Raw genomic sequence first — 14,321 nt, 5'->3', positions numbered from 1 at the left:
CCTACATTTAATATCAGAAAATTACTTTTGATACTTAAGTACAGTAAATATCAGATACTTTAAGACTTTCACTCAAGTAATATTCTAAAAGGAGACTTTAGCAGTCATTTTCTGGTAAGATACTTGAACTTTTAATCAAGTATTGCTTTCAAGTACTTTACAAGATGGAGCAGAGTGAGTATCAGACTTCATCATCCCCATCAACGACCTACTGATGTTACGCTGACGAACAAACCGCATTGGGCAGCAACATATTACCTAGAAGAACTTCATAAATTGTTATTGTATATCCAGGCATATTATTGTATTAGTATGAGAGTCTACTTTCTGCCCACCAGCAGTTAATGTCTCTCTCTCTCTCTCTCTCTCTCTCTCTCTCTCTCTCTCTCTCTCACACACACACTCCCTCAACCACACACACATACAAGTATATCTAATAACACACTTGTTACTGGATTGCGGAACACATGGCGTCATTCAAAATCCACATGTGCTGATAGATTTGTGTTTTGTTTTGCACACAGATACAAAAGGAGCATTTTTGGCAGTGAAGCTCCACTCCTGCAGCTCTGCGGGGTTGTTTACAGGAGAACAGGCCTCCATTGAAACCTTTCATTTGTAGTATTTCATCACTTCTTCCTAACATTGTCTTGAGAAGAGCGCTGTGTAATGTGTCGATGGATCAGAAAAATATATAGCTCTATTTTTTTGCTATGTTTGGTGGATGATGTGATGTTTCCATAAAATGATCCAAGTTGGTGATACAAAAAAGGTTGTAGTGAACTAATAATGCAGGTGTCCCAGAGTGAGAGAGGTTCACTAATTTGACCTATGAACTATAAATATGACGGGAGGCTGGAATGATTCTGTTCAGCAGTATAGTTTAAATCTGTATAACCACACACCCTTATGGTTAAGTATTATGTCAATATAGGTATGACTCATTTTGATTGAGATGTTAGAAAGTGAAAAAAACAATGAAAAGATTAAAATAAATAAATGCATGCCAGAATAAATGGTAGGATTAGTAAATTAAAACATTACATTGCGTTACGTTACATGGCAATTACATGGGCGATTCCTCAATTTGCATTTAGATCTTTAACTTATTCTTTTGTCAGTTTACATATTATTTATCTAGCACTTTGTGTAATTTGTGATCACATCGTGTTTGAACTATGTGATCAATGTGAACTGCAATTTATTCAGCATGCATAACGATAGTGCCAACAAATTTGGGGTGACAACCAATTACAGTTTCTGTAACCTTTCTGTCTCATTAAATATCAATTAATAAACTGGTTTGTAATCTCTTAAGGCCTTCCTCCTACGACCAATTGTCTAGTGGAGTTAAATCAAGTAAAAACCTTGGAGGCAAAAACAATCTGAGGAAGCCAAGAGTAAACTTCCTGAGGTACTCTTAACATTCTTTTCTCGGTTGAAACCCACAACAACAAACAATTAAAAATAGCAGCATGTTATTTTTGACTGTTGGCAGCTGTCCCCAGTCACGTATGCGTTGTTGTTTTGTGGGCTTGAACTTTAGTAAGTAATTCCAAACGTACTCACTTTGACGCTGAAATGCTATAATGCATCTGACAACATCATTGCTCATTATGAAATGAAGGGAATTCAATCATCACAACCAACGGCGTAACTTTGGGTTTAACATTGGGGTGGGGGGGGGGAGCTCTCCAGCTTGGAACAAAAAATAAGTTATGGTGCAAATATCTATTTATGTAAAGAAAATTATAATAGGTTTTTGGGGGAGGGTTGCACCGGCCAGTTTTGATTATTGGGGAGGTTGTAACCCCCCCATTTCCCCTGTAAATTACACCTATGATCACAACACACAATACAGAAAATTTGAGCTGGAGAAGACAGATTTATAGTGTGTGTGTGTGTGTGTGTGTGTGTGTGTGTGTGTGTGTGTGTGTGTGTGTGTGTGTGTGTGTGTGTGTGTGTGTGTGTGTGTGTGTGTGTGGTGACATCATGGAAAGTGAGTGTTGTGCAAACAGGCTGCAGCCCCCAGGTGGGCTCTATGATTAAGAGATTACAGAGGAAATGAAAGAGCTACACACACATAAATACCCATGTGAAGATGCAATAACTAACCAAGCTTTTAGTGTGTATGGATGTCTAGAAAAGTAGTGGAAGGTGTGTGTGTGTGTGTGTGTGTGTGTGTGTGTGTGTGTGTGTGTGTGTGTGTGTGTGTGTGTGTGTGTGTGTGTGTGTGTGTGTGTGTGTGTGTGTGTGTGTGTGTGTGTGTGTGTGTCCGTGTGTGTCCGTGTGTGTGTCTGAGTGAGAGTCTAGAAGGTAGAGGAAGTTAGGTCACAAGGGTTGCCTGTCTGGCCGGCAGCCACTCACAGCTCTGAATCAAGAATGGAGAGAGCTGATTCAGCATGGCTACAGGCAAACAAAGCCTACAGTAAATAAGCTTCCTCCTACTTCCATTCATCCAAACACCTTTCACAAGAAAGATGCTGTCTCCACCTGACTTTCCTAAGACTTAATTTTTCATCCTTGACAGGATGGAAAATTAAGGGACCCACCCAGATCTGACCTTTTCCACCTGAGTGACTTTGTTCCATTGTGTGAAGATGAATCATACAGTATGCTGTGGGCTCTGTTGCTATTAGTTACATGTGTGCGGTGATCAAAAAGAGAAGATTTTTTTTTTTTATTAATTTTAAATATTTAATTTTATTTATTTAATTAATTTTTTTTATTGTTTTTTTTTTTTTTTTATAAAAAAGATATAAAAAAAATAATTTTTTTTTTTTTTTTTTTTTTTTTTTTTTTTTTTTTTTTTTTTTTTTATTTTTGGTAGATAAAGATTAAAAAAAAAAAAAAAGAAAAATTATATTTTTTTTTTTTTTTTTTTTTTAAGGAAAAAAAAAAAAAAAAAAAAAAACTAAAAAAAAACAAAAAAAAAAAAAAAAATTATTTTTATTTTTTTTTTTTTTAAGGAGGAGGGGGGGGGGAGAGGAGGGGGGTTTTTTTGTTGGTTACCTTTTCCTAAAGTTGCTTTTGTCTTAACATGAGCGTAATCACAATTTTATAAAATGTTTTATAAATTTTCAATCTTTTTGCGCAGAGACTTAGAAAGTTGTCATAGTAACTAAAGAAGGGATCAGCTAAATTGCCACTTTCCGAAGTCAGCTCAAAAGGACTCCTGACCCCCCAACTCAGCCTCAAAACTTTGTCACTTCCACAAAAGATAATCCCTGTGCTCCATTGTGTCCTGTTCAGCCACTATTCAGGCCCCTGGAGGCGAGCCACTCAGAGCAGTGCGGCCAGCTAATTTAACCCCCGGCTTCTAAGGGCCTAATGTTGGACCAGGCTTTAACTCTATTAACTGAGAGTCCTTTGAGGCAGTCAAGCCAGCCCTGACCCCTCAAGAAAATGGGTCTTTATAAAATTATTCTGGAAAATGGTGTCCGAGAGGCTAAAGACTGAGGGGGAAGCAGGGGGGTTGGACAAGTTTGGCCAAGTTTAGCCTTTTAATTAAGCCAAGATGACAAGTGTGTTGCTAATGTTTGCAGTAGGGACATGAGGCGGAGAGAGAGAGAGATAGACAATGAAAAGGTGGTTAAAGAGAGGAGGTTCAGCAAACACACAGAGGCACACTCCTGTTGGAAATGAGAGACAGTTTTGTTTGCACAGACCCCATCATTTGAGGTGAACAGCAATTGGAAGTGAGAGGACAAAGACAGAGCTCCAGCTGGACTCCTTCAAACGCAGAGGACAAACCTATCATTCACACCCACAATATGGTGTTTTTATTTTTATCCTTGGCTGACCTTGGAGAAGTGATCCATGCTGTTATATCATGTTGTTTAGACAGTTTTAATTGTATAGTCCTACTTTTGTCCCAGTCTGAAGTCTCATTCACTATAAAAAGACATCAAACCTAAACAAAAATGTTTGTATCAACACACTGTATACATAAATAATACTTTTCAAGTCGTTTGTTGACCAAATTGACTCTCAAGCACGAGTTTTGTCTAGAATGATAGAGCTAATGTAGGCGGGTCGCTTGAACTGATGAGCCCACAAAGAATTATCGCCCAACTCTGCAGTTTTGCTTACTTACAGAACTTTATTGTGACTTTCTGCTCATTGTTTTGGTTTTCCAGACCATAACTTTATTGCTTTGGTACACTTTGCTTATTTTTTGACAAAATATCTCCAAAACCCACTTACTCTACCTGTTCGGCAAAAAACAGCAGACAGACCCTTTCAGACAGAAGTTAGCGACTACCTGGTGAAAATAGTGGAGCCATTTGCCACTAAGGAGTCAGAGGTTCCCCTAAGGAGTTGGGGGAGACCAAAAATGGAGCTATAAGAGAGTGAATATTGGATTTACAGTCATCAGGTGGCCAAAATCACAACTCCAAATGAATGTAAATGTTGCTCCCAATCTGCTACACAGTATAGTAAACAGTTGTTTTTTAAAAAGTGCTTAATATTTAAAAAATAAATAGTTTGAAAAATGTCTTTATAATATATTTTGGTGAAATTTTGTTTATTTTTTTGCAAGTTCTGTCATCTGTGAGTTTGTACATGTGGGGAGACAGATGTGTACATTTGAGTGAAGCACGTCATTGAAAATAGGACATGTACAGTATATAGACTTATACGTTATTGTACTTGACAATTATTCATTATGACAGGTGTACTTGCAAGAATATCATACGGTGTGTCATATACCAGCTACACAGTGACACAGTACACATTCCTCTGCATGAGAAGAAAAGAAAAGAGCAGAATAAAGAGAACGGCAGCATGAGGCGGGGCTGAGTTTGTGTTTGGAGCTTTTCGAGGGGATGTGGGATGAGAACACAATTAGAGGAGCTTAAGGGAGGGCAGCAGAGGAAGCAGAGCGGCGGGGAGGGAATGAAGGTGAGCCACACCCACCTGCACGAGCAGTCCGACCAAAGCACAGGTGTTGTACACCTGGCCCTTTGGGTGTCTATAGATTAACCTGTCTAACTGAGGTCAACGGCCCTCTCTCCTGTTACAAATAGAGAGGGGGTTTTGTGAGGTGGAATTAGGACACATTAGCGGGTTCAGACAGTTGACAGCATCTCTTTTAAGTTCACAGATACAAAATGTATAAAAAATAGTTTAAAAAAAAAGTAATTTAAAAGGCCCAGAAGAAATTGACGATGATATAATACACTTGAAAGCAGCAAATCCTCACAGCTGGAACCAGCATTTCGTCATTTGGCATTCTTGCTCGCTAATCTACTCATCTAAAATAAAGTTTTGTTGTCTGTTTGATTTCATTATCTCTTTGATTTGTGGATATATGGGTGTTGTGGTCAGTGATGTCATCCATCATGGCATCTGACATCATCCTGTTTTTTTTCTCTCTGACACTTTGCTGCAGGGCCGGCCAAGGGCATGCATGAACTTGCAAGAGCACATAAGTGAACGCCACAACTTGGAGAAGGGCTCCTGTTCACATACACCCTTTTGGATTTTTGGACAGACAAGTTTCAGTGATCTAGATTGTGCTTGTGAACCTGGGCTTTGTTATATTTGTATCCACTTCAGTTTCTGTTTTAGCAACATACGATCATTCAGACGTATAACCGCTTAGAAATTTACTACATAATTATCCCTTCGTGCAGGGATTTGGGTATCATTTGTATTCATTTCATACAAATAGTAGCTAACCATAGACTACAATGGGCAATTCAAGTTGTCTTTACATACAACTTTAAATAATTAAATAATTGTGTGATTATATGGAGAGGATAAATTATCAGGCTTTCTGACAGGTGTGAGAGGAAGGGAAAAGGATAGGGAAGAGTTTGGCATATGTTTGTGCCTGAGGGAGGTATATGAGAATGTGAGAGATAACCTCTAGAGATAGAGTAGAATTAGTGGCAAGAAAAGCAATTCAGAGAAGGAAAAGATAACATCAAAGTCACAGATTGATTACCTAATAATTAGGCTGTTTGTTTTTCTTCTACATAGATACTATATATGTATTCAGGAGTGAGAGATAGTCGGTAATGAGGCTTTGTGGGTAGCAGAGATTTCCTCCCTCCTCTGCACACACACACAGAGATACAATGTAAAGGAAAGAGCCTTTTTTTCCCAGCACCATCAGCCTTTGTGTACGTGCAGTCTGGCATGTCCCTTGATGTTTTCTGGAGGGGTCTTTTCACTCAAGCGTGTGTTGAAAGATGAACTGACAATCACATTAGCAGAATACCCCTAAATGAAGAAATATGAGTTGTTCTTAGTTGCAGTGCTGGAGCTGAAAAGAGAACGAGCACTGACAGTCACCTACAGAAGATGTGGCGCCTCTGGCTACTCTTTCACTTTTTACCCCCGTGGATGATCTTGAATTCCACACAGTGTGAATGACATCATGCAAGGATTCCTTAACAAGTCACATCCAGCAGTGATAGCAGACGATAAGACCTTCTATATGTCAATATGTGTCATAACATGAGGCAAAAGACTGTGATTGATTATTTTAATGGGGCCACGAAGAAGACCGAAACACATCACGGCATGTTGCTTCTTTGGTAATGTTTTTTTTTTTCTCTCTCTCTCTGCAGGATTTCAGCAATAACCTTTGGTTGATGATTCCAAGCTTTTACGCAACTGACTGATGCGACTGATGCAACGTGTGAAAATAACAATTTGATGTGAACTTTTAAAGAGAATGTATGACTTGAACAACAGGAACCTATGGCAGTAACAAGACATTGTTGCATTGTCTTCTCTCAGGTTGCATTTACTTTTCTTCATTGTTCCCTTTCCCTCCACCAGCAAATAATTCTCTCAGCCCAACTAAAGTCTTCTACATTGCTCTTTTGAACTTCCATGTCTCATTTTGACATGAAAAAAAAGAGCTTTCTCCAGATATAGAATGAAAAGTTTGTGAATTTTAGCACGAGTGACGGTGAAATTTAACAATGAAGAGTTAAGGAACAAATAAAAAAAGATGGCAGATATATTACTACAGAAACTAACTGGATTTTAGCTATCCTTCATTTTATTTATATCTTTTTCTACTATGACATGTACAAAAGTGACGTATATTTTTTTGTCAAGTGTCGTTTTAATATATGTTTATTTTACACATTTTACTCCCAAGTGGAAAAAAAGCCTTGAAGCCTTCTTACCGCCTCCAAACAGCTGACAACAAACAACTTTTGGCTGCCATCCTTTTTTTCCTCCAGGCTGTGTGGCTGTGTGAAAAGCGGAAGGAGAACAAAATTGGGGGCTTGGAGGTGAAGAGAGGTGAGTTTGAGCACTGACAGCAGAGGATGTATGGAGGAGGCTGCTGGGGTTTAGATAGCGATCTGCCACTGGAGAGGTCAGCGGGATTATTTCTGTCAACACCGTTAACATACAGGTCAACAGCAGCAGAAACTATAGCCTCAAAAATGACTATAAAGTTAAATCAACACCTATTTAAAGCATTATACAACATTATAACCTTCATGAATGTAGGATTTGTTACAGGGCTGGTGTATTAGACAGTGTTAATTTTAGTTAGGTGAACCTAATAAACTGTCAGTATAGTGTATATTTCAGAAATGCAATTGAGGCTCACATTTCTTTACTGTCATTTTGCCAGTAAAGCAAAGTAAATATGGACAAACTATGTGACTCCTTAGTTCAGTCATGTGGAATGGATTTAGTATGTGAATATCGAATATGCACAGAGTTGATATATTTGGCGTCTGGGCTCCGCCCGTGTCACTTCCCTGAAGGATACAACAAGCTCAGAGAAGATTTGGAGTGACTGTAATTAGTGATATTGCCAAGCACACAAACAGACAAACAAATGAACAGAGCCCAGAGCTCTACTCATGATAGCTGCCAACAACACAGACAGAAAAACTCTGCTTTTGGCTACTATTCATTGGTGATCAATAGAGTGGGCAAACAGGAGCGTAGCACACAATTCTGGGCCCTGTAGAAAGGCATTTTTTTCTTAAGATTATTTTTTTGGGACTTTTTCCCTTTATTATATATAAAGTGACAGTGGATAGACATGAAAGGGGGAGAGAGGTGGGGGATGACACGCAGTAAAGGGCAGCAGGTCGGATTCAAACCCGCGCCACTGCAGGACTCAGCCAACATGGGGCGAACGCTCTTACTGGGTGACCTAGAGGCCGCCCCAGAAAGGCATTTTCTATGGGCCCCTCCTCGCATCTACAGCTATTCATTCTAGCATCTTTTGGGGTACTCAGTCCCCTTTTTTCCCCCAGTCCGACGCCCCTGTGGGCAAAGCTTTGACAACTTAAAATGGCCACCCTATTGCAAAGAGTGTGTTGAATATTTGTTGCAGCAAGCAAAGTATATGCCATGTGTGAATGTAGCAGTAGAACTGGCCTGTCTGATCTAGCTTGCAGGCTTTGCTCCATTCAATTTTAACCCTTCAGCATCACCTTTGCTTCCGGAGCTGTGTACGTCATGAGGTGTCTGGGTTGTTTCTGTTTTGGGTTTGCTTGGGCCCTTGAACTCATTGACATTTTTCGGTTTTCTTGGAACTTGGTCTCACTCCAGTACCTCTCCATGGCCACCTACAGAGTGAACCAACAGTAAGTGGATCAGTTGAGTCTGTAGATGTGTTCACTACTAAATCTGAAAGATATGGTTTTATTTTTGTATTGTGTGTAACTGACAAATACTGAGTTACATTAATCACACAGCAAAAATACCCTTGTAGTTAGTCAATGTCCTTGTCTGCCAAGTGAAAACCAATAGGTCTGTGGGCCTCTGGGTAGCTTGTGATGCCTTCGTTCTATTTTAGATCACCCTGTCTGCTGTGGCCTTCAAGGAAGTCGCCTTTTAGCATGTAACCTTCATGTCAAAATGACTTATTATGGGGGAACTTGTTGACTTCTGTGAACTATGGACCTCCGCACTAAACCAAGATTGAACTCCTCAAAAAATGCAGTCTTTTTTCCACCTTTTCTTTCCAAATCTTTACCCTTTTTATAACAAGTGTCAGAACACAGATATGTTTAGTTAATCTGAGAAAAAATTTAATGAAATGTCAGTTGGGATAGCTAATGGATGGAAAATAAAGCCCAATGTTGTCAGTATGATGTGGGCATGATAAGATAGCCAACCCATTATGGTTTATTATTTATTTGGTTTACTTTATTATTTATTATTTTCATAGATAAAAATGCAGTACAGTAGGAAAGTCAAATAGTCAAATAGGCCAGGGTATCTGCTCTACATGTGTGGCGGCCTACAGGGGTTTTTACTTACTTGGGCAGTGCAGAGTGAAGTCCAGTGAGGTGGGAGAGAAACCGACGCGGATGCTCTGGCGTGCAAACAAACATTTGCACAAGTGCTACTGTACAGAGTAGGTATGCACATAAATACACCCCCTCAGTCTGAATCAGAGCTGTACTGTTCGCTCTCACACACATAACAGTCTGTCTGAGAGCCTCATTCAGTTTTTGACAGTTGGGTTTTAGGTCTGTGATTTTTCAAACTTCAGTTGCTGCAGTCACAGTGCCTCTAACATGTGAAGTCTGCCAGCTCGAGTAAATACAAAATTCTTGTACTTGTTTCAACTCATTAATGCATTCACACCTTTTGGCTATGTTTACACCACAGTGTGTCTTAATAGCTCTTACTTCATAGAATGCCTTTGTGTCTGTATATTAAACAGCATGGCGTCAGGCATCCCTCTGTTTTACTGTATGGCCTGTGACTCAAACACCTTTATATTTACAGTGATGCCAGCCAACCGCAGAGCCCACCTGTCTCAAGAAGTGATTGACTCAAATTGTCCTCTGGAAAATGACTCATTGTTAGTTGTAAACATTGTGAATGTTGTTGGGTTTATGTGGGGCTTCCCCAATGTGCTCATCTTGAACACATTTGTTTTGATCTGGGACTGAAGCTGTCTGGACTCAACATTTCTATTTCTGAACTCTTAGTGACAGCATACTCCAAGGTCAAAATCCCCAAACACACAACACACACACACACACACACACACACACACACACACACACACACACACACACACACACACACACACACACACACACACACACACACACACACACACACACACACCTTGTTTGCCCTGCAGTCCAAACAAATATCTGCTCTGATGATGACACCTGCAATGGACAAGAGGACAAGAAAGATGACAAGAGAGACATAATGAACACAGACAGCCACAAAGGTAAGCAGAGCACCTAACGGAAGCAAAAACCTCCCTTTTTTCTTTCTGCCTGCTGCACACCTTTGAGGCCAGCCTTTCTTGTAGCCCACCTTAGGAAAACATCCGTGCCCCCACACGATGCTGAGCCTTGTGTTTCCTTCTGTCTTTAATCTTAGTGAAAAGAGCTTTTAACAAGGCTAGGGAGGATGAGGGGATGTGCCAAGCAGAACAAAGGCAGGGAGGAACTGGGAGAGATTGTAGCAGAGTGGAAGGTTCTGTAATGTATCACCTGTTGCCCTTGGGCAGCCCTGCACTCCAAGCCCTGGGCTGTGCGTGTGCAGAAAGGTGATGAACGATAAAGCAAAGAACAAGAAAACAGAAATTCCTCAGTCCTCTTAAACCTCAAAAGACATTGCTTTGAGCAATAATTTTCAGGGTAAAGTAGTCATCTGCTTGCCAAAGACACCACATTTACTGTATGCATAACTCCCTTTACCACAGATTTTGACACTACGTGTGTGTGTGTGTGTGTGTGTGTGTGTGTGTGTGTGTGTGTGTGTGTGTGTGTGTGTGTGTGTGTGTGTGTGTGTGTGTGTGGGGGGCAACGTGTATCAGTTTCCATAACAGTTACATACAGTATAAGAGGACCTGTGAGAGGTAAGGCTGTGGAATAAGGCTTCAGTATCTAACCAGGTTAGACTACACTTTGCTGTGTCTAGAAAATTCAGGTCGCCAGTCCCTCAGCGCTGTGTAAAGGGCGCTAAAGTTCCTTATCTTTGCCCGCCACCTTGTGGCTAGACTGTATACAGACATAGGCCTATATAACTACAGAAATACAGTATTCTATTAACAATGCTTGACTTTTAGACTATAGGCCTTAATGGAAATAACCGAATCAAATAATTCTGAATAAAGACTAAGACTGCTTTGACTGACATTTAGAAACACCGCTAATTAGGCAAATACTGGCTTAACCAACTAATGCTGCCTTCAAGTTCCTGAAGTGAGCGCTTTCTTATCTGTACTGAACAATACTCGCAAATTTAAATTAGCGACAAAACCAAATTCTAACTGTAGCGCAATAGCCTTTTGGTATCTTTCGCTTTTTTGAAATGAACGGGAACACACTTTTGACAAACTGAAGGACACAAGTGCGAATGTAGCCTATTGATAAATTAGCCAATTTGACTAACTTTCTATTTAAACTACAGGGGCATTTACGGGATTTTTGACAAATATTTTAAATGTGGGGCATGTACAAACCACAACTCATTTCTCTTCCAAAGAAACCCCAATTTATTTTCTACTCCACTTTGTCGAGTTGGTCGTATTCAGGTCGTATTCGCTCTGTTCAAAATTCCTACACGGCCAGGAACACACGAAGGCGACGTATGACGTAGGACGCAGCTGCCGTGCTGGTTGTGGTCGGAGCTAGTAAAAAGCTAGAAAGGAAGGAATCAGGAAATCTCTGGCATCGTAGATAAACACCCCGAAGAGGTGTGAACCCAGCTAGCACACAGCTGTCACAATACCAAGAGAACAGTAAAAAGACCCGATTGAGTCCATCATACAGCGAGGGTCAACATGTCTGAGACATACGGTATGTTTATGCGGGCGGACAGGCTGTAATTTCATGCTTGCTAGCTGTTAACGTTAAATACACACTGCTCTGTGGTGTGATGAGACTGACAGGCTCGTTGCTAGTTGGCTAGCTAGCTACATGGTTAGCTTAGGTTAGCTGCAGGCTGCCACCTCACCATGTCTGGTTGTTTTAATAGTGATAACCAACATTTGATGCTGCTGACATTTCATTCAAAGAAACCGGTGTATTGTAAGAGCTAACGTTACGTGTGTATTACCTGACACCTCGGTCCTACGATGGCGTAGTGCATTGCTTCCTTAAACGGCTGCAAGCAAAGAGATGGTGATACATTTCTAGGTAAAAGTTGGGCAAACTTTGACACAAAGCGTCAGTCATGTCGATACATGAAGTATGCGTTTGCAGACTCTGTGGTAACCTGTGCATATTGAATTTGAAGCAGATTAGGTGACCTTACAAGCTGCAATAATGTTGCATTCAGTCTTAAATGCTGTGTATTTTGTAAGAGGTAGCTCTTGGCTACAAGGCCTGTATGAGGAAGTTGGATAGCTGTGGCTAAACATACCTCGGTTACCTGTAGAGCAGCAGCTGCTACGTGTCTCCGTGGTTTTTATACCACATCTGTTCACATCCTGAATCCATGTAACTTCACTTCTGTCTGCACTTCAGCCAATCTACATTACAAGTTCACACTGACAGAAGAAATGGTTACACCTGTCTGCGATCATTGACATTATGACAGACCACCAGTAACGTTACTACTGACAGAAAGTTATTACTATTAATTCAACATGACTCTGCCTGATCCTATCAGTGGCACAACAGGCCTGACACTGTAGACCCAGTTATTTTGAAATGGCACACCAGCATCCTCTCCTCTCTCACACACACTACATCCATTTCTACTGGTACCCTGTCTCCTTCATTCCTTTATCCCATTGGGCCGTATTCAGGTAAAAGTGCCAGCGCTAATGGTAGCTGTAATAGCCTTTTTTATTGATTTCTGTGTCAGTCTCCTGTGCTGTCTCCTCAAGTGGAGGGCCAGTAGTGGAACTGGCAAAAAGCAATATGAATACACGAAGTACATAGCCAAGTTTAATGGGCCCACAGTGAATTCATTAGTTTTGAATTAATTTGGTATTTGGTCTGTATGGCACTCTTTCAGTAGTTTATCTTGTATAGTTACAGAATGTGGTTTATATAAGAATATAGAAATATAAAAAAATACGATCTGGCAGTTTATAAATATAAAGGCAATTTTGAGTCCGGCGGACACTAATTTTAAAAAGCAAAATATATTGTACTAGACACTTTGTTTGGTGTTATTGGACAATTTTTTAATCGTTTATGGACAACTGAGCTAACCCATTTTTTTTTATAATCCATATTGCTTTACGTAGGCAATATGTGAGTAGATATAGGAGCTGCAACAAATGATCATTCATTTTCATTATTGATTAATCTATCAGTAATCTTTTTAATGAATGGCTTAGTTTATACAATTTCAGAAAATAGTGAAAAATTTCCATCTTGTATTTGATGTTTGCCTTTGTTACATATGACTTTTTGTATTATATTTTATTACTTGTCGAATTAAAGCTAATCTCTCCAGTTTCCATGTTTTCCTTCTGTCTTGTGCAATAAGGCAAACCTCTCATGTAACTTCAAGTGCAAATTCCCTTTGCACTTTGTCATTCGATCAGAGGACACATCAGACATAAACCTAGGTAGATCTGGGCCTGAGTGTTTTAAGTGTTATCACAGTGTAAGTGAATGGAGATGACAGTGTTAGTCTGTTCCCTCAGGGGTTATTTAATATTGATGTGTAAAGAATACAATAGCCTAAAAGGCTGCTGTTGAGAGGGCAGAGCTGCATTCTTCTCTCCCCATTGCTTTGACATATTGACAGCTTGATTGTTGTATGCAGATCTCGCATGGGAATTATGTGATGTCTGGGAAGATGCTGAAAAGCTGAGGCAAGCTTTTAAAACGGAGTGGTTAGCTTTTGATTCTGTCAGTTCTGCTGTCATGACCGCTGACAAGGTGTGGTTGTAACACTGACTGCTGTTGCAGTGGAAAACTAAGTGATGTAAGCTCCTTTTGCTTTTATTTAGCACTTCTGTTACCGTGAATTTGACCTCCAGCTTGTGTTGCTTGAGAAAACACCCGCTTCAACAAACAAAGGTGCACCATAAACTGAGCTGGTGGCGGTGTGTGTTGGCTGATGAGGGTGGCTGTAAGAGCACTAGCATTAAACGTTTAAATGCCACACAGGAACTAAAGATCAATATCATCTGCTCCTCTGTTTTTACTAAACTACTGTTTCTGTTGACCTTGGGTGGAGCTGAATACTCAGGGGATGTTCACCTTGCTGCTAATCTCAACAGTACTCCCTAATCATGTGCAGGCCAGCACAATTGCACACTGTCTTTTTAAATTCCGACTGACGCAGGCTCTCGGGAGGAAAGGTGTAGTTTGCAATCATTATTTGCTCTCGCCGTCTCAGGATTTCCTGTCATACTTTTACTTTCTTTCCCTGCATTACTCACA

At 40.2% G+C, this 14,321-nt stretch overlaps 1 protein-coding gene across 1 annotated transcript in view; it reads left to right on the top strand.

The window, feature by feature from the left end:
* The first annotated feature begins 11,568 nt into the window (after positions 1 to 11,568).
* Positions 11,569 to 14,321, top strand: part of rab4b (RAB4B, member RAS oncogene family) — a 12,312-nt gene continuing 9,559 nt past the window's right edge. The window contains exon 1 of the mRNA XM_039784227.1: positions 11,569 to 11,771. Coding sequence (XP_039640161.1) covers positions 11,756 to 11,771 — 16 coding nt within the window. The 5' untranslated portion in view covers positions 11,569 to 11,755. The remainder of the gene's footprint in view (positions 11,772 to 14,321) is intronic.

This window comes from Perca fluviatilis, chromosome 2 (genome assembly GCF_010015445.1).
Source record: "Perca fluviatilis chromosome 2, GENO_Pfluv_1.0, whole genome shotgun sequence".
Classification (NCBI taxonomy): Eukaryota; Metazoa; Chordata; class Actinopteri; order Perciformes; family Percidae; genus Perca; species Perca fluviatilis.
This window is presented reverse-complemented; position numbering and strand designations above follow the sequence as displayed.